The 17343-nt window shown below is 54.1% G+C and overlaps 2 protein-coding genes across 2 annotated transcripts; both read left to right on the plus strand.

Moving 5' to 3' along the window:
- Nucleotides 1–3627: 3627 nt before the first annotated feature.
- On the plus strand, nucleotides 3628–6136 carry HYAL2 (hyaluronoglucosaminidase 2). The gene is made up of 3 exons (XM_017819858.1): nucleotides 3628–4554; nucleotides 5204–5293; nucleotides 5447–6136. Exons 1-3 carry the CDS (start codon nucleotides 3628–3630, stop codon nucleotides 5843–5845), a joined length of 1416 nt encoding a protein of 471 aa, XP_017675347.1. The 3' UTR covers nucleotides 5846–6136.
- Nucleotides 6137–7085: 949 nt separating this feature from the next.
- On the plus strand, nucleotides 7086–9049 carry HYAL1 (hyaluronoglucosaminidase 1). Its single transcript, XM_017819863.1, has 3 exons — nucleotides 7086–8330; nucleotides 8454–8543; nucleotides 8633–9049. Exons 1-3 carry the CDS (start codon nucleotides 7431–7433, stop codon nucleotides 8948–8950), a joined length of 1308 nt encoding a protein of 435 aa, XP_017675352.1. The 5' UTR covers nucleotides 7086–7430; the 3' UTR covers nucleotides 8951–9049.
- Nucleotides 9050–17343: the final 8294 nt, after the last annotated feature.

A 17343-nucleotide genomic window follows, 5' to 3' on the forward strand; every position in this document is an offset into this window, starting at 1 on the left:
TTATTTGTAGAGCCCGCAAGTCCAAGAGCTGTCTTACTGGGGAAGGTGGCTGTGCCAGAGGGGAGGTGGGTTTTGCCACCAGCACTTCGAGCCCCCTGTTTTTCGGGAGGGGGTGTTTGTGCACATGTGGCTGAGTTGGTGGTGAAGGACCTGTTGGTAACAGCCATTTCCAGGTGCCCCAGTTGGCACATGGCATTGGCAGGAGCTGGTGGCTTTGTCAGGCTGTGACTTTACTTGTAGCTGCCATAACATCCTTTAAATATATAATTAAAGTGTAATCTATGTAATTTCCTTGTTCAGCCCCAAGGGTTGGAGCTCAGAACCCTGTCTCTTCCAGTGTGGGGAGGGAGGTTTGGAGGTTTGAAGGCAGCCCAGCCTCAGGCTACTCTTCCCATGGCTCCGCCTGAGCCTCGCAGGGGGGGGTGGATGGAGGATCCGCCTGTCCGCTCCTTCCTCGCCTGTCCTGCCAAATCAGTGTCTCATTAATCACGGGGGCCTGACGACTTCCAGGCCCTGTGCCGGGAAGCCTCCTGTCCCCCGAGTGCTGCCGGCTGTCCATGGGACGAGTGTGATCTCACTTTGTACCCCATGTCCTGTCCCTGACAGCCCTACAAATGTTTTCCTGTGGCCACCGTCACCTCTCATCATTTCCTCTGCACAAGCCGGCTCGGAAATGAGCCGCTGACGAGAGCTGCAATGAGTGAGCAGTCAGCTTGTCCTGCCAGTGCTCTGGCTGGTGGTGGGCGAGGCTGCGGGACTTTAGCCTGTTGATCCATAACGGCCCAGGAGAGATGGATGGATCATGGTGGCTTTGAAGGGTGTGATGGATCATGGTGGCTGTGCAGGGCGTTATGGCTCGGTGAGGTTCCACAAGGCAGTGGCTGTGGATCTCTGGCTCCGTGAGCATCTCCGTGTCTGCCGGGCCAGCCCAGTGCCCTCCTGCTGCCCCTGGGACAGGGCCATGCCTGGAGCCCTCAGCCCAGGGGTGGAGGCAGGTGCTGACCTCCCCTCCTGGTTTCATGGCTGCTCCATCCCCAAGCTGAACTCCTTATGCACCTTGCCCGGACCTGTCTGGCGTAAGCGGATGTGACTCATGCCCCGTTATCTCTATTTGCACCGTGAGGGATTCCCATCCTCCTGGCTGCCTGCAAGGAGCAACTCGCCTGCTCGGCTCACCCCGGGCACTGCCCACCGCTGCCGCCTGCACCCTTCTCCTCTCTCGCGCCCATCTGGGAATGACTTAAAATGATCTCATGCTCAGCAGGGTGGATCTGTCCAGCTGCCCCCTCCCAAAATCTAGAGTCTTCTGGAAGCGAGGAGGGAAACCAAGTCAGGCAATGCGGAGCCCCAGTGAGGGGACAACAGTGAGAAGCTGCGTCACACTGAGGACTTCCAGCAGTGGAAAGCTGTGACCCCTCTGGCCATCCCGCTGCCGGGGGGGCTGGGTACCTTCGCACGAGGAGGATGGAAAATTTTAGGCGTTTCTGCTGCTGGCGAAGGGAGCCTGTTTACTGCCCAGAGGGGAAGGGCAGCGCCTGCAGCGCTGGGACTGCTTGGCTCCCCACAATCTCTCCCAAGGGTTTTGGCAGCCAACGCCCAACCAGTGGCTGACCTTCCCTGCCTCTGTCCCAACCAGTGCCTGGTGTTGCCCGCAGGCTGGGCCGAGCCGTGGCATACAGCCTGGATTCGGAGTGGCCAGCCTGGACATGGTGGCCATCCCTGGCAGTACTGTCACCCTCTCGGTGGGAGCTTCACCACAAAAGCTGGCACCCGAGTGGTGTCACTAACTGGAGCCATCTGCGGGTGCCCGCGGACAGGGCTCGGCACTGGCGGCAGCAGGGGCTGACACCGAACAATGCCGGGCTTGGCGCTCCCACCCGATCCCTGAGGAGCTGGCGAGCGGCTGGGGAACGTTTCCGTAGATTCAGCCCCGCTTCCTTCCCCTGTCAGCCCCGGCACACCCTTGCTCTCCAGTGCTTCCTCCACAGGGCACCCCGATGGCTCTCAGCCTGCCGAGGCCAGCTCTGGCCAGAGCAGGCAGGGGACAGGCAGGACACAGGTACTGCCACATGGCTGGTCCCTGAGCCCTGTCTGTCCCGCTGCCCATCTGGGGGGACCTTCTGGAGCCTCAGCAGTGCCCCGGGAAGGAAGGTCCCCCAGCCCTGCTGCTCCCATGGTCCCGCTTTCCCCTCTGAGCAGGAAACCCACGGGGTCGTGGCTGAGTCAGCAGCACCGATTGCCCCAGCCCCAAACAGGATGTCCTGTCTGACACGGCACCACCCCGGGGTCACCACTGTCCTGGGGACACCGCTGTTGCGGGGACACCACTATGCTGGGGCCACCACCGTCCTGGGGACATTGCTACTGTGGGGACACCACTGCTCTGGGGACACCGCTGTTGTGGGGACACCGCTGTTGTGGGGACACCGCTGTTGTGGGAACACTGCTGCTTTGGGGACACCGCTGTTCTGAGGTCACCACTGCCTTGGGGACACCAGCATTCTGGGGTTGCTACCACTCTGGAGTCACCGCCATCCTAAGATCACCACTATTTTGGGGACAACATGATCCTGGTAGAGCATCTTGGGGTCACCACCATTCTGGAGTCATCATTTTGGGGTGATGTCGATCCTGGGAACATCACCACTCTGGGGTCACCACTGTTTTGGGGGCACCATGATCCCACAGTCATCACCACCGTGGGGTCACCACAGTTCTGGTGTTACCACCGTTCTGGGGTCACCACCGTTTTGGAGTGACCACGATTCTGAGGTCACCACCACCCTGGGGACATGACATGATGCTGGGGTTACCACAGTCCTGGGGTCACCGCTGTTCTAGGGTCACCCCAGTCCCGGGGTCACTCCTGTTTTGGGGTTTCGGGGTCACCCCAGTCCCGGGTTTTGGGGTCCCCTCGCGCCCGCCCCGTGCCCCGCAGCGCCCCCTGGCGGCCCCCGCCGCGGCCCCGCCCCGCCCCCTTCCGCCGCGTGGGGGGGGCGGGTCCTCCCGGGCCATACCAAGCGCGTGGGGACCGGGGGGGTGTGGCTCCGGTTGCCCGGTGCGGCGGTCCCGCGGAAGTGTGTGTGTGCGGCGGGGCTCCGCCGCCAGCCCGCGGCCCCGGAGCCCCGCGGCGGTCGGCGCCGCCAGCCCGGCGCGGCGCGGGCGGGGCACGGGGGCGGGGCCGGGCGAGCCGGGGGCGGCGCCCCCGCGGGTGGTGCGCGCCGGGAGGTTTAAAAGCGGCGGCGGGGGGAGGCGGCGGCGCTGGAGCCCGCGGCGGGGGATGGCCTGAGGCGCGGTGAGAGACGCGCGGGGAGCCGAGCGTGGCCGCGGGGGGCCGCGCCCCGGCGCTTTGTCTGCCGGCCGCGAACAAAGGCGGCACCGCGCCGGCACCCGCGGGAGCGGCGGGGAGCGGGAACGGGAGAGGGAGCGAACGAAGCCGCTGGGAACCGGGATTCCTGGGAGCCAGCACTCCCCCGGGGGGCTCAGCTCACCTCTCTGCCGCGGGAGGGGTCTTGGGTCGGGGTCTGCCTTTGGGGGTGCGGGCAGACCCGCCCCTGCCTGCACCCCCGGCTGCCTGCCCCGCTCCTGACCCCCGTCTCCCGCCGCCCCCAGGCCCCGCCGGGCAGGATGCGCGGGGGCTGCGCGGCGGCGGCGGCGGTGCCCTGGCTGGCCCTGCTGGCCCTGGCCCGGCAGCCTCCCGAGAAGCCGTCGGCCGCCCCCCATGTCACCCGCCGCCCCTTCCTGGTGGCCTGGAACGTGCCCACCCAGGAATGCAAGCCCCGCTACCAGGTGGAGTTTGACTTCAGCATCTTCGATCTGGATGCCTCCCCCAACGAGGGCTTTGTGCGGCAGGACCTCACCATCTTCTACAAGGAGCGCCTGGGGCTCTACCCCTACTACACCCGCGAGGGTGTGCCCATCAATGGCGGTGTCCCTCAAAACAGCAACCTGCCAGAGCACCTGGCCCGCCTTGAGGGCGGCATCACCAAGTACATCCAGTCGCCCACCAAGGAAGGGCTGGCCGTCATTGACTGGGAGGAGTGGCGGCCTGTCTGGGCTCGCAACTGGAAGCCCAAGGACATCTACCGGGAGGTGTCACAGAGTCTGGTGTCAGAGCGTAACAAGGACTGGCCCCCCGAGAAGGTGAACAAGCAGGCAGTGTTTGAGTTTGAGTCGGCTGCCCAGGAGTTCATGGTGAAGACCCTGCGTAAGGCCAAGAGCATCCGACCCAAGCAGCTCTGGGGGTTCTACCTCTTCCCTGACTGCTACAACCATGACTACAGCAAGAACAAGGAAAGCTATACTGGGCAGTGCCCAGACGTGGAGAAGACCCGCAATGACCAGCTGGTGTGGCTCTGGAAGGAGAGCACAGCGCTCTACCCCTCCATCTACCTCGACCCACTCCTGGACTCCACTCCCAACATCCGCAAGTTTGTGCGGGCACGGGTGATGGAGGCCATACGCATCTCCCAGCAGCACCACGACAACTACTCCCTACCTGTCTTTGTCTACACCCGGCCCACCTTCATCCGCAAGCTGAATGTGCTCAGCCAGGTAGGGCTGCACCACAGGGACATCCTTATCCCACGCCCTGGGCATCTGGGCTTTGGGGTCAGCTGAGGTGGTTCTGCTGCCAGTGTTCCATCTTGCTTCCCTGGAGCAGAGTGACTCTGGAGACTGGTATCTGCCCTCATGGTGCTACCATGGCTGTCTCCATATGGGGTGGGGAGCAGCACCCTTTGGCATGTGGCTGGCCCCAGGAAGCAGGAGGGGTGCCCAGCCCTGCTTCCTTCCCTTCAAGGGGTGTCACCGTGGGAGACCCCCTCAGCTCAGCCCCTCTGTGGCTGGATGATAGGATGCCACAAACTGCTTCCATTAGGTATGGGGTGTCTGGCAGGACTGGCACCAATGGTCACCATTGCCAGAGAAGTGCCTGGGAGGTACTGCACAGGTCCTGGCAGCCAGGACCCTGGGGTATGTGAGCTCACAGCCCCTGTGTTGTGCTGGCTTAACCCCTGAGGAGGAGGGCAGTGTTGGGAAGTCTTGTCCCCAAGGAGCTGGGACAGTCCCCTCTCCCCGTGGCTTTGAAGCAGGGGTGGGTCTTGCCTCCTCGGCCCTGCAGTGGACGCTTTGGAGCACACTGTGCTGGGGGTGTGGGTGCTGTGTGGGGTCTGTGGGCACTAACCAGGCTCTGTCCCCACAGCTGGACCTGATCTCCACCGTCGGAGAGAGCGCAGCACTGGGTGCAGCCGGGGCCATTTTCTGGGGTGATGCAGATGATGCCAAAAACCGGGTAGGTTTGGGGTCTGCAGTCTGCATGGGAGGTAGATGATGGGTGAAGGGCTCACCTGCCCCCAGAGGACCAGTGGCTGAGCTGTCCTCTCCATCTGAGGTGCTTCTCTCCCTGTGTCACACGAACACGCCCCTGGTGCTCCCTTTCCCCTAGGAGTTGTGTCAGACTTTGAAGAACTACCTGGAGGGGGACCTGGGACGCTACATCGTGAACGTCTCGACAGCGGCAGAGCTCTGCAGCACAACACTGTGCCAGGGCCAGGGGCGCTGCCTGCGCCAGGACAGCACTGCTGACGTCTTCCTCCACCTCAACTCTACCAACTTCCGGCTGCGGCGCCGGGATGCAGACCACCCCAAGCACCCCCTCTTCTGGGTCGAGGGCCAGCTATCCTCTGCTGACATCCTCTTCCTACGGACCCACTTTCACTGCCACTGCTACCAGGGCTGGCAGGGCAGTAGCTGCCAGACACCCACTGGCCCTGGCAATGATGCCCCTGGGCCCCTGGCACCACTAGGACTCGGGGTGCTGTTGCTGCTTGCAAGCTGGTGCTAACCCCCCCTGGACTGAGCTGCCCCTTTTTGTGGTGTAGGGGCCTATTTAAGATATCACTACCCTGCCTGGGAGGCAGCTTGTTATGAGGGCTGCCCCTCACTGTGAGGGGCAGAGCTGTGTTGCCCCATCTCTGCCCTCCCTGTTGCAATGGGGATGGAGGGAGGAGGGGGGCCCCTCTCCTGTTGTAAAGAGAGGGATGGGGGCAAGAGGGACATGGGGGTGGGGAGTGGGTTCTGTGTGGTGCTGAGCCCCTGTGTGCTGCCCCACAGTCAAGTGCTTTACCTCGAATAAAGCTGGTGAGAGGGAGAGGTGTGGGCTGATTTGGGGCGGGGTGGAGGCCACGGGTCACCCAACTGCCAGGCATGGCCACCGTGGGGTGGGAGTGCTGGGGGTGGGTGTGCAGCTCGGGAGAGGCACTGCAGGGTGGGAGCTCTCCCGCTGGGGCCGGAGCCGCTCGGGGAAGGCGCTCCGAGGGCGGGAGCTCCCGGCGTGGAGCCGGAGCCGCGTGGGCAGCCACGGTCGGGCCACCCACGTGGAGCCGCGCTCGCCACGCCCCGCCCGGGCTCCTCCCCCTGCTCGCAGTGGCTCCGGCTCTGCTCCGGGATTCCCCGCCTGGCCCCGCCCTCAATCCCGGGACACGCCCCGGGGCGCGGGCAGTGTTGGGGCTGCGGGATGGGAACACCCCGGGAGCGGGATCCTCGTGGGGACACCCCCGTGCCGCGAGCGTCGCTGAGCTCCGCTGTCCCGTGTACGAGTGTCCCCCAGCAGTGCCCTGGCGCGGCTCCCGTGTCCCTGTGCCACTGTGTGCCCGGCGCAGCCCTGCTCTGCCTGTGCCCGTGCAGCCCCTCCGGATACTGCTCTTTGCGGTGCCCGTGGGCACAGCCCGGCCCCGCGTGGCACAGCCGCCTTCCTGCCCGCACCCCTCAGCTGCTGTGCCTGTCCCCACGTGCCTATCCCCGCCGTGCCCTCCTGTGCCGGCGGTCCCCATGCGTGAGTGTCCCCAGGACGTGCCCTCCTGTGGCTGCTGTCCTGTGTTGTGAGCGTCCCCAGGCCGTGCCCTCCTGCGCCACCCCGGGCTGTGTCCTGCCGGGTCCTGCTCGATGCCGTGAGCTTCTTCCCAGCAGTGCCCTCCTCCAGCCAGCTCATGGCTGTCGCTCTCCGCTTCCCTAAAGGCGCCCGCCCGGCTCAGCCCACGTCCATCACCGTGACCTCCCTTCCTTCCCCCCCCACCCCCCGCCGCCTCCGCGTCCGTGTCTGTTTGTCTTTCCAGCCCCACTCCTCGCCGGCCAGTCATGGGGTGTTGACTCTGCGCATTCCTTCCCAGCCGAGCCCGCCGCCGCCGGTCATTAAGCGGGGCTGACACACGCTGCTGTCCCCACTCCGGGGCCGCTGTGCTGTGCTCCAGCTGCTGATAACTTCGGGGACTTTGAAGAGGGGGGAAAGGTGACCTTGGGTGACTGGTACCGCTTGGGAACGGAGGTGAGGATTAACGCCGGTCCCAGCTTGGGGATAAAAGCATCGACGTCTGCCCAGGTCCTGGCTCTCCTCAGGCAGCTCCGGGACTCACCCTGATCCTTCCTGCACCATGGCATTGGTGTGGTCCTGCTGGGTCCTCCTGCTGCTCCTGCCTGCCCTGGCCCACACTGGGGGGCCTGGCCCTGTCCTTGTCAACCGCCCCTTCGTCACTGTCTGGAACATCCCTACGGAGCACTGTGCCGAGAAGTACAATGTCACCCTCAACCTGGAGGTCTTTGATGTGTTGGCCAACGACCAGCAGTCCTTCACCGGGCAGGACATCACCCTCTTCTACAGCGACAAGATGGGTCTCCTCCCCTACTACACATCTGAGGGGGTGCCAGTGAATGGGGGGCTCCCCCAAAATGCCAGCCTGGAGGCTCACCTCCAGCAGGCCACCCAGGACATCAAGGTGACCCTGCCCAGCCCTGCCTACAGTGGGCTGGCTGTCATTGACTGGGAGAAGTGGCGCCCGCTGTGGATCCGCAACTGGGGTTCCATGAAGATCTACCAGGAGAAGTCAGAGGAGCTGGTGCAGCAGCAGCACCCGCAGTGGCCCCCCGAGGAGGTGGAGGAGGTGGCCAAGCAGCAGTTCGAGGACAGCGCCCGCAATTTCATGAGCGAGACCCTGCAGCTGGGCGAGAGCCTCCGTTCCAAAGCCTACTGGGGTTTCTATGGTTTCCCCGACTGCTACAACAACCACTTTGACAGCCTGCCCTACAATGGGACATGCCCAGAGGTGGAGCAGCAGAGGAACAGGAATCTGTCCTGGCTCTGGAAGAGCAGCCGGGCACTCTACCCCAGTATCTACCTGCCCCTCTCCCTCAATGGCACCAACAAGGTGCTCCCCTACGTCCGGCACCGTGTGGCTGAAGCTTTCGCTGTCCAGCGTGGTGTCCTTGACAGCGGCATCCCCGTCCTGCCCTACTCTCAGATTGCCTTCGAGCTCACTGTTGACTTCCTTTCCCAGGTAATGGGGATGTGGGGATACTGAACAGCTCTTGGGCTGATGGGTTGGCACTGGGAGTCTTTAGCTCTGCTGGGGCTGTGCGGGGGCTTTGGACACCACTGACTTCTCTCCTCATGGGTGCAGGAGGACCTGATGAACACCATCGGGGAGAGTGCAGCTCAGGGTGCTGCTGGCATCATCCTCTGGGGCAGCCTCAACTACAGCGCCTCCAAGGTGAGTGCAGAGGGTGGCACCACATCCCTGCCAGCAGGGACCCCCAGTTCCTCAGCTGTGCAGGGCTGTGACACCACATGCCATTGCAGGAGATGTGCCTGAGACTGAAGGACTACGTGGAGGGACCTCTGGGCCACTACATCGTCAATGTGACGGCCAGTGCCGATCTGTGCAGCCAGAGCCTGTGCTCCGGCCACGGGCGCTGTGTGCGCCAGGAGAACAAGCAGGGCTTCCTCCACCTTGACCCCTTCCGCTTCACCATTGATCTGCACACTGCCAAGCCCTGGCTGGTGGCTCAGAGCCTGGAGTCTGGTAATGATGTCTCCCAGCTGGAAAAGGAGTTCAGCTGCCAGTGCTACAATGAGTGGCAGGGACCGCGCTGTGACACCCAGGGCTTCTCCAAGTGACCCACCCCAAGGACAGCAGGTTTGATAGGGTGACCCTACCTTGTGCCCCAGCACTCTCACCATGGGGTTGGGAGCCTGGCTGTGGGGCTGTTAATAAAACCAGAAAGCACCCAGAAAGTGTCTCCTTGTCTTCTGCTGCAGCACATTTTGGGGTGGGAGGGTCCCCCAGCAACACCAGTGGTGCCTAGCGATGCTGCCAAGGGCTGCACTTTGGGATGGGGATTTGAGGGTATAATGCCTCAGAGAAACCACCAAAAAAAAATAGAAGAAAATTTATGGCAAAAGACATAAGAAAGGAGATGACAGGGCAAGAGGATGAGAAATGGGGAGTGGCCAGAGAGTAGAGGTGATGGGAGTGAAAAGATGTGCCTGTGTGGCTGTAGCTGGAGGAGTGTGTTCTCCAACTTCTCATCAGGCAGAGAGGAGTGGAGTGAAACCTGTGCCCCCACTTTGATTTTCCCCTGGATTACCATATGCAAACCAGTTCAGCCCTCAAATGATATGCAAAACCACCCATTTCTGTAACCCAGGACACTGACTCAGCCATACCTATTTTAAAGCAGTTGGGAAAAGGCATGAAACACTGAATTCCCAGTCCAGCTGAGATAAAGATGTTGGCATCTTCATCTGAATGTTCAGCCTGGGGTGGGGGAATCATACTCAGTTCTCTGTTCTTAGGCCCTGATTCAGGTAAACTCTATCCATTTTGGGACTGTGCTGCATAGCACTGTGTGTTTACTGTTCCCAAACATCTGTTCTCAAGATGCTCTGTCCAGGGCACAAATTTCTTTCAAAAAGCAGTTACTAACACCAGTGTCCTGTCAAGAACAACTTGGGTTGTGAACGCCTCCATCAGTCGTATGGACCCTGTCAATGATAACCAATATTTGATTTCTGCAGACTTACTATAGCCAGCCTGTTCATTTCTTATTATTACCTTGAAGAGTATCTGAGAATATGCCACTGGAGACATAATTAGACCTTTGGATTCTCCAGTCACAGCTTTCAGAAACATGCACTGGGTTATTGCCAAGCTCTTTGCCAAGCTGGGGGCCCCTGAAAAGAAATTAGTCATAATTGGATTTTGGCCCAGAATTAATTGTTTTATCTAATTCTTATAGAGACAGCTTGGTAAATGTTGGGTGTAAATGTTGGAAACAATATTATCTTAGTATTTTTTTATGTGGAATGTGATTTAACTTAATGAACACTCAAACATGCTCCTCCCAAGTTACAGGGAATCTGATATTTGCCCTCTATTAAAGGGTGAAACTGAAAGCAAAGTTCACCTTGCTATTCACACAAAGAAAATTACCATGAATTTCAAGTAGTCTTTATGCCTGGAAGGGATTGGAGCTGTGTGCCTGTAACTTCAAGTAATTTAATATGCTTTAAGTGTTCAGATACTGAATATTTGGTGCATACTTTGGGGCTGGTTTGGGGTTCTCCTGGGCACAGTATTATCTCAATTCATTAACTGAGCTAAGCATTGGGGTGGGCAGGAGGAAAGAGATGTTTCAGAAGCCACAGGAGCCCTGCAGAAACCCTGTCTCTAGGTGTGGGTTTGCGTCTTCCCTTAAAGAAAAGTGAGGCTGGAAACTCGGGCCAGCTCTTTCTCTTGCTGTTTAAATAATGCAAGCCTGGGCATGAATGCAGTTTGTAGTTTTCAAATAATAGTTTGAAATCTGTAAGAGGATTTGTTTTATTCATCCTGCTTATTGTAGCTATTCCTCTGTCCTTGCCTCTTACAGCATATCTAAAGATACCCAAGACACTGGATTTCATGTAATCTAGCTTGTCTTGCTCCAGACTCCGAGGAATAGAGACTAGAAAGACACTGCACATGGTGCCAGCAGGCAACTTAGAAGCACTGAACATCTGCTGGGTTGTTTTTTTCCAGGTCTGAGAACCACACTACGCCTTGTACACATGTAGTGCTCTGCAAATCCACGGCAGTGCCAGAGCGAGCCCACGCTCGATGGGAGTGTGCTGGAGGGGAGCCAGCAGCAATCCACAGGCCTTTGTGTGCTTCACATTTCTGGCTGCTCCACATCTCTTGGGTGGGATACACTTATGGTGCTGTCATGGCAGCTCCCGTTTTCTGTGCTCAGGATGAGTGAGAAACCTGCTGTGTGCAGAGCTCGCTCGTCCACTGTGCTACAGGGTTCACACTAAATTGATTTTTAGGCTTTTTCCATGTGCTGCTTCAAAAACTAAGGGAAGTCTGTCACTTAAAAACTGTCCTTACATTGCCTAGTGTTTCATTTCAACAACTGGCTATTTTGTGTCTAGGTTGCTTAAGCCATGTATCTCCAGAAATAATTTATCCAAATTACTTATCATAGTTTACTATCCCAAACAGAGAGAATTGAACTGCTGATGCCCTGAAGGATTGTTTTGCTATCTAGAATGAAGATGCTCATAGTAAGAAACCTTTAAATGCTTTGAGATGACTAGGACATAACCTACACCTTACCCTTTAGCTAAATTACTTTAAGTCTTGCATAAAACAGATGGAAGAAAGCCCTCCCAAAAAATCCACAGACTTTTCAGATACAAGCAGGAAATTAGAAGCCTATTAATAACCTAACAAGGAAAGTTCTCATCTGCCTTGTTCCCTGACTAAACCCCTCAAAATCAGTACAGACAGAGAAATTTTCCACGTTTTTAGAAGTTGGTTTAGTCAGACGCTGAGATAATGTTTACAATTTTGTCTTGCAGTAACAGCCCACACCTGTGGTTAGATGACCAAGGGGGTGACCATATTTTGAGACCTCAGGAGTTGCTTTAGGACCCCACTAGTTATAATTTGCTGCTGCACTTAACTTCATCCAAAGCTTTGGACAGATGCCATAAACAAAATCAGGTAGAAGCCAGTAGCATTGAGGGTGTGCAAAAGGCTTCACTGCTTTCCTGTTAATACTTTAACTAAAGCTTGCCACTTTTTCTCCCACATGCAATGTCAAAGCTCTCTTCTGATTACTGTTTCAAAAGTGAAACATTCACCTCCTACAGAAATAATTTCCAGATCTTGAATGCAAGACCCTGTATCCCAAACCCCCCTCAGTGTCAGCTTTGCTCACTCAGAGCAGCGCTGACTTGAACACAAGACCTTTGAGCTACCAGTTACCTAAAATGAAAGTGGATCTTTCTTACAGTCTCTTTGTATTTGTGTTTTGTGTTGGAAAATTACCCACTCCTTATCTTTTCCCTTGCACAGGTATTTCTAGAAAAGACCTGAAAAGATCTAAAAAAACCCCAGATTTCAGAAAGATCTAAAATGTTCTTCAGAGGCTGTTGCCCTGGATTTGACATTCCTAATTTCCGAGCACTAGGAGGGATATCAGCCTTCATTCCTCTGATTCAACAGATTGCAATTTCAGAAGTTCCTTGGAAAAAAATGTAAGCCCTGAAGCACGGGTTGTGGGCCCTCAGCAAGTGTTTAAACATTCAGCACAAACAGCAGACCTTGCTTTAGGTTATAAAAACAAAAAATGTGTTGGGAACTTGTCCTACTTTGTTTCATAATTTTTTTAATCTGCCAGTGCTGGGGCTGGGCACCAGAACAGGACTTCCACCACAAAAATGTGGGCGCAGCAGCAGCTCCTTTGTTGCGAGTGCTTCAGGCCTGCCAGAGGCAGGGCTGGTATGTGGGATGCAAGGGCTTCCATGTTTTCTGTCCAGGAAATGTGTAGTTTGTGTTTTTCACTGCCGTGGGGACAGCCAGGGGCAGAACACTCGTGCTATTTGCAGCGTCTCTGCTGCTCTGATTTGGCACTAACTCCTCTCCTAGTTATTTTCCACCCTGGGATTTTAAAAACAGGCTAATCAGTGTCCAGTGCTGGCATTAGTAAGTCAGCAGGAGTGTTATCAACAGCCCAAGGAGGGTCAGAGTAAGACCTTGTGAGCCATTTCAGTGGAGCCGTTCACTCGTGCTCTATGAAACACCTTGCAAACTCATTTTCTTCCAGTGACACGCTAAGCACAAAACCATACAGTGCTCCAAACCCTGCTCTAATCTGCTGGTGCAGACTTAAAGCAAACACCAAAGAGTATAGCAAAACATGTTATGTGAACTGTCCTGCATTTGATTATAACTTCTCAGGAGGAAAAATTTGCTTTGATGGGTTACTGGTGCTATTTCCCAATTAAGATACAAATAGTTGTAATCCTCTGGGCAGTGTTTGAGGTTAGTTTCAGCAAAATCAGACCAAACTGGAATTGAAGCAGGGGGGAAAAAAACCCAAAACTTGGAGACCGAACCTGCCCTCAGTGCAAAGCATGTATTCTTAATTATCTTGTTTGTTTTAATACACACCAGCTGATACCTGCATGCAGCAGATACCAGCTGAGATAACAGGGAGCTCAATATTTAAGGCCTGGCTTTCCTCACCATAGCAACAAATGTGTAAAGAGAGTAAGAGGACACAGATAACTTGCAGCATCCAGCAGAGCAAGGGCAGTGTTGGTGGAAGACTGACTTCTACCAGGATATATTATATACTGTCACAGTGCATGATGCAGAACCACAGTGGATGTCTGAACAGAGGAATCCGACGTACCCTGGGGAGTGTGAGCTGTGCAAAGCTTCAGCAGAACATACACAGAGGTAGGTGTTTGCTTCCTTGTCTTCAAGGCATCTGGGAAAAGGGGTGGTCTGTGTTTAATCTTATTCTCCTTTTATAAAATAGTGGAGGTGGTGACTCTTGAATGTGGGTCTGCTCTCCCTGCCTGCATGAACCAGCTCTTGGGGCACAAGTGACTCTTCATAGTCACTGGCCTAAAACCGAAGAGCCTCCCAAAGGTACCCCTTTAACTCTGCATCTCTGCCACCCTATCAAAATTAGTTAGAGGGAACAGATTTTCTGTCAGAAATCCATGCTGCACACTTAAAAATACCTAGGCTGCTTTTTATTTCACGGGTTGTTCAGTTTGCTCTGACGATCTGCTTGTAGATTTTTTTGAATCAGTGATTACATTCAAATTAAATGAAGTAATTTGGAAAGCTGTCATCAATGCCCCATCAGTGTATGAAACCAGGTGAGCCCAAGAACTGCCACCAAAATCTACTCAGAGCTAATCTTCAGGATGTTGGTCAGAAAGGTCATGAAACCTTTTCTGCTTCAGTTGTGGTTAGAAGGCATCATATGAGTGCTAATTTTCTGGTAGCTACCAAAAAAACCCCCTTACTTTTGTTTTCTAAGCAAGAAAAAAGTATTTCTACCTAAGCAGCTTTATCTAGAAATACCTACCAATAACCCAGAGTAAGGACATTCATCTTTAGAATGCCCTGGTCTGGGTTCTTGGTAGATAAATCGATGTCAGATGTAAAATAACAAGGCAGTTAATTGATGAGGAATCCCCAAGTGAGATAGAAGGAATACACGTTGGAGTATTAATTTCTATTATGGGCCAAGCATGCCATTTATTTCTTCTACTACACAGACATTAGTGGAAAGAAATGCAACACCAATGCAAGCAATTTGCCAAAAAATGTGCTTAATATAATATTTATATAATCTTCTTACATGCTGCCTGTTGTGAAGGGGAGCTGTGATTAAAGATACATTTTTTCTTAGTCAAAGGTTGTGGAAAATCTCAGTTGTCTGGGATCAGGAAGCAGCACTTGACTACAGCTGCACACACAAAAAACCGAGCAGCATAAAAATAGCCCAACAAACACTCCAGCAATGCACATAACAAGATCCCCCTCTCCCAAAGGGCCTGAGAAAGGCCAGGCAAGCTCTTAGGGTCTGACTAGACTGGAGATGAGAATTCCCACTTGCAAAGATAAGGCTTCCCAAACATCCAAAGTCTCCAGTCTTGGGGTACCTTAACGTGCTCCTATGCTTCAGGATAAGAATACACCTGATTTTTTAAGATCTTATAGTCTGGACAGAAAAAAAAGTTCAGAGAAAAGAAAAACAAGGTACAGCAAGAATAGTGACCACAAGGTGACTACACGAATAATTGTATTGTATTAACTTTTGCTTGACAGTTCACCAACTAGTTTCTGCTTTTTATCCTTCTCCTGCACACTTAAAATTTGAGTCAAGATTGTAAAAATATCTTTAATAAAAGCCTGTGTTATCTGGCTCAACTGATCACAATGCAGTCCTGCGTTTGCCCAGTTTCCAAGAAGTCTAACAAAGGACCTAACAGCTTAAACCTTCCAATCAAGCTGAGGAACTTGACCACAACCTAGCTAAAACAGCTACAAAAATCCAGTTGATTTACTCATCTTCAAGTTATTGCCATCCAGAGGTAAAAATTATTGGCTCACATTAATGCAGGATAAATTAACCTGTGAAAATAACAGTCAGTAGGATTGGTGTCCCCAGGCAGTCCAGGCCTGCCACAGCCAAGTTCTTCTGATAAGCCTGATCAGATGCTTTCCCTTGCCAAGCAGCCAAAGACAAGCTGTATTTTTGTGGCCTTTTCTTCAGTTCTTTGAAACCACAAAGCCACATTTAGAGCAAAAGATTTTTCCAAGGTCTGTAAGTGTGGAAATGTTTCCTATTTAATTATTTTTGAGAAGGCCACAGGACTAAGTCAAACATTTTCCGAAAGGGTGACCCAGCTTGCTCAGTCTATCCAAGCACAAGCTAGGATCAAACATCCCAGGCAGAAACTGTGAATATTTACCTTGAATGTTCTTCTGTCCTGCTGAGTTCTCCTAAATGCAAATAAATTGTCAGATTTTTTTTTTCCCTTCATGAATCAGTTCCTAGTTTCACTTGCCAAATTAACTAGACCTCCCCAGTTTAGACAAAATCTCAACAACCTCATCAGTGGTTGGCTGCACAGAGCCTGAGCAAAACCCAAGACTTCTAGCAATTCTTGCTATTAATACCTGTACTGGTATTTGCTTCTAAGAACACTCGAGTCCTCGGCACAGTCAGGATCCTGCAGTACAGCCCTTCTGGGAGTGCAGCCGCTGCACAATGCCAAGGAAAGGCTAAGGTGTGCCTTCCCACACAAAAAAGCTGTGGAGGAGGATAGGCATGGTTATCCTCCAAGACGAAAACCACCAGAAGAAAACAGAAGCCTGTTTGATCCCCGGTGAGGCTCTGCCCCCCAGCCCGCGCTGGGTTACCAGCAGCCTTCGCAACTGATACTCGGGACCTTTTGTTCTGCCAAGAGGAGCGGAAGATTCTGGCTGATACTGAGCTACATCTCTCTGGCCAGGGGGAGAGGGGGGTCACTTTGAAGCTTTTTGCCAACACCAAGCAGTAAGGAATCTTTGCAGCTGGGTGGTTTTCTTGCATTTTTAAGGCTAGGGACAGGAGGCTGAACTGCTGCAGTGCCCAGCCCCCTTGAGCTCCATTTCTGGCCCTGCCTCACTACCTGCTGCTTCACGCCAGCTGCAAAAAAACTTTTTTTTTTTTTTAAGAGAACATGGGGATAAGATTTCACTAAGCCCAGAAACCATGACTAAAAGATGTTTTAAGGGGAGAGCAGACAAGACCAAGGGCCTCTCCCCTACCCCAGGGTTCAGAATCGCAGGTTATTTCTTTCAGAGAAACTCTCAAATGGCTCCAAGATGGAAGAAGTCAGACCAAAACCAGACTTAACTAGATCAAGTTCTGAGCTATGCCACCTGTGCCAGTGACAAATGCTCTGCTCCAGAACAGCACCAGGGACATGGTGGCTGTGTGTACACAGCACATCATCCCCCTCCTTCACACTGTGTTAATAGTGGACAGAAAAGGCCACAGTTACATAAAGTCACTTGAGCTTCTTAAGAAGATAAAGCAAAAGAAGCATTAATACTTCAGATGAAATCATAGGGAGTTAATAAGGATTAAGTACTGTCCAGAAAGTGGACACAGATGACTTCCACCTCTACAGAGTGCTGCAACAGCTCGAGAAGCTGTTGAGTTCTAGGGGTGGCACAAAGAGCTGCATCTTACTTTGATGCTTCCCCAAACAGGAAGAAGGTTGTTCCGCAGCATTGCATCAACAGCGAAATGTTTTTTTTTTTCCCCGTATTCACCCTTAGTTCCTAAGAAATCAGATTTCCAGGGGAGCAGTTACAACATAGGATTGGAGGAGTGGCAGGGGCTTGGTCTCTCAGCCCAAAGTAACTCAACCCTTGCTCTGAGTCACTGCACACACTGGAAGGAAGTGATACTGAGCATCGTACTGAACTCAGCTGCTGGGTTTCCTCATTGCAGGAGGCATCATCACCTGAAGATAAGCATGCAATACTCCCTGTTTAAAAAAAAAAAAACACCAACAAACCACCCTTTCCTTCATGTGGCTTAATTTCTATAAAAAATTAAGAAGCTGTACTTTGTTAACTAAAGTTTTAAAGCATCAGACGATCCCCAGGCAGAGCTGGCATAGTTACAATGCTTATGCTACCAATGGGGGTCTGAAACCAGCTGCCC

This window comes from Lepidothrix coronata, unplaced genomic scaffold, assembly GCF_001604755.1.
Source record: "Lepidothrix coronata isolate B3197 unplaced genomic scaffold, Lepidothrix_coronata-1.0 Scaffold78, whole genome shotgun sequence".
In the NCBI taxonomy this organism is placed as follows: domain Eukaryota; kingdom Metazoa; phylum Chordata; class Aves; order Passeriformes; family Pipridae; genus Lepidothrix; species Lepidothrix coronata.

Bases quoted from the DNA above. Each gene is read 5' to 3' on its own strand.
- HYAL2 (XM_017819858.1), top strand. From the start codon at position 3,628: ATGCGCGGGGGCTGCGCGGCGGCGGCGGCGGTGCCCTGGCTGGCCCTG. The intron at 4,555-5,203 runs GTAGGGCTGCAC...CTGTCCCCACAG, and splicing joins AGCTGAATGTGCTCAGCCAG to CTGGACCTGATCTCCACCGT. The intron at 5,294-5,446 runs GTAGGTTTGGGG...CCTTTCCCCTAG, and splicing joins CAGATGATGCCAAAAACCGG to GAGTTGTGTCAGACTTTGAA.
- HYAL1 (XM_017819863.1), top strand. From the start codon at position 7,431: ATGGCATTGGTGTGGTCCTGCTGGGTCCTCCTGCTGCTCCTGCCTGCC. The intron at 8,331-8,453 runs GTAATGGGGATG...TCATGGGTGCAG, and splicing joins CTGTTGACTTCCTTTCCCAG to GAGGACCTGATGAACACCAT. The intron at 8,544-8,632 runs GTGAGTGCAGAG...ATGCCATTGCAG, and splicing joins TCAACTACAGCGCCTCCAAG to GAGATGTGCCTGAGACTGAA.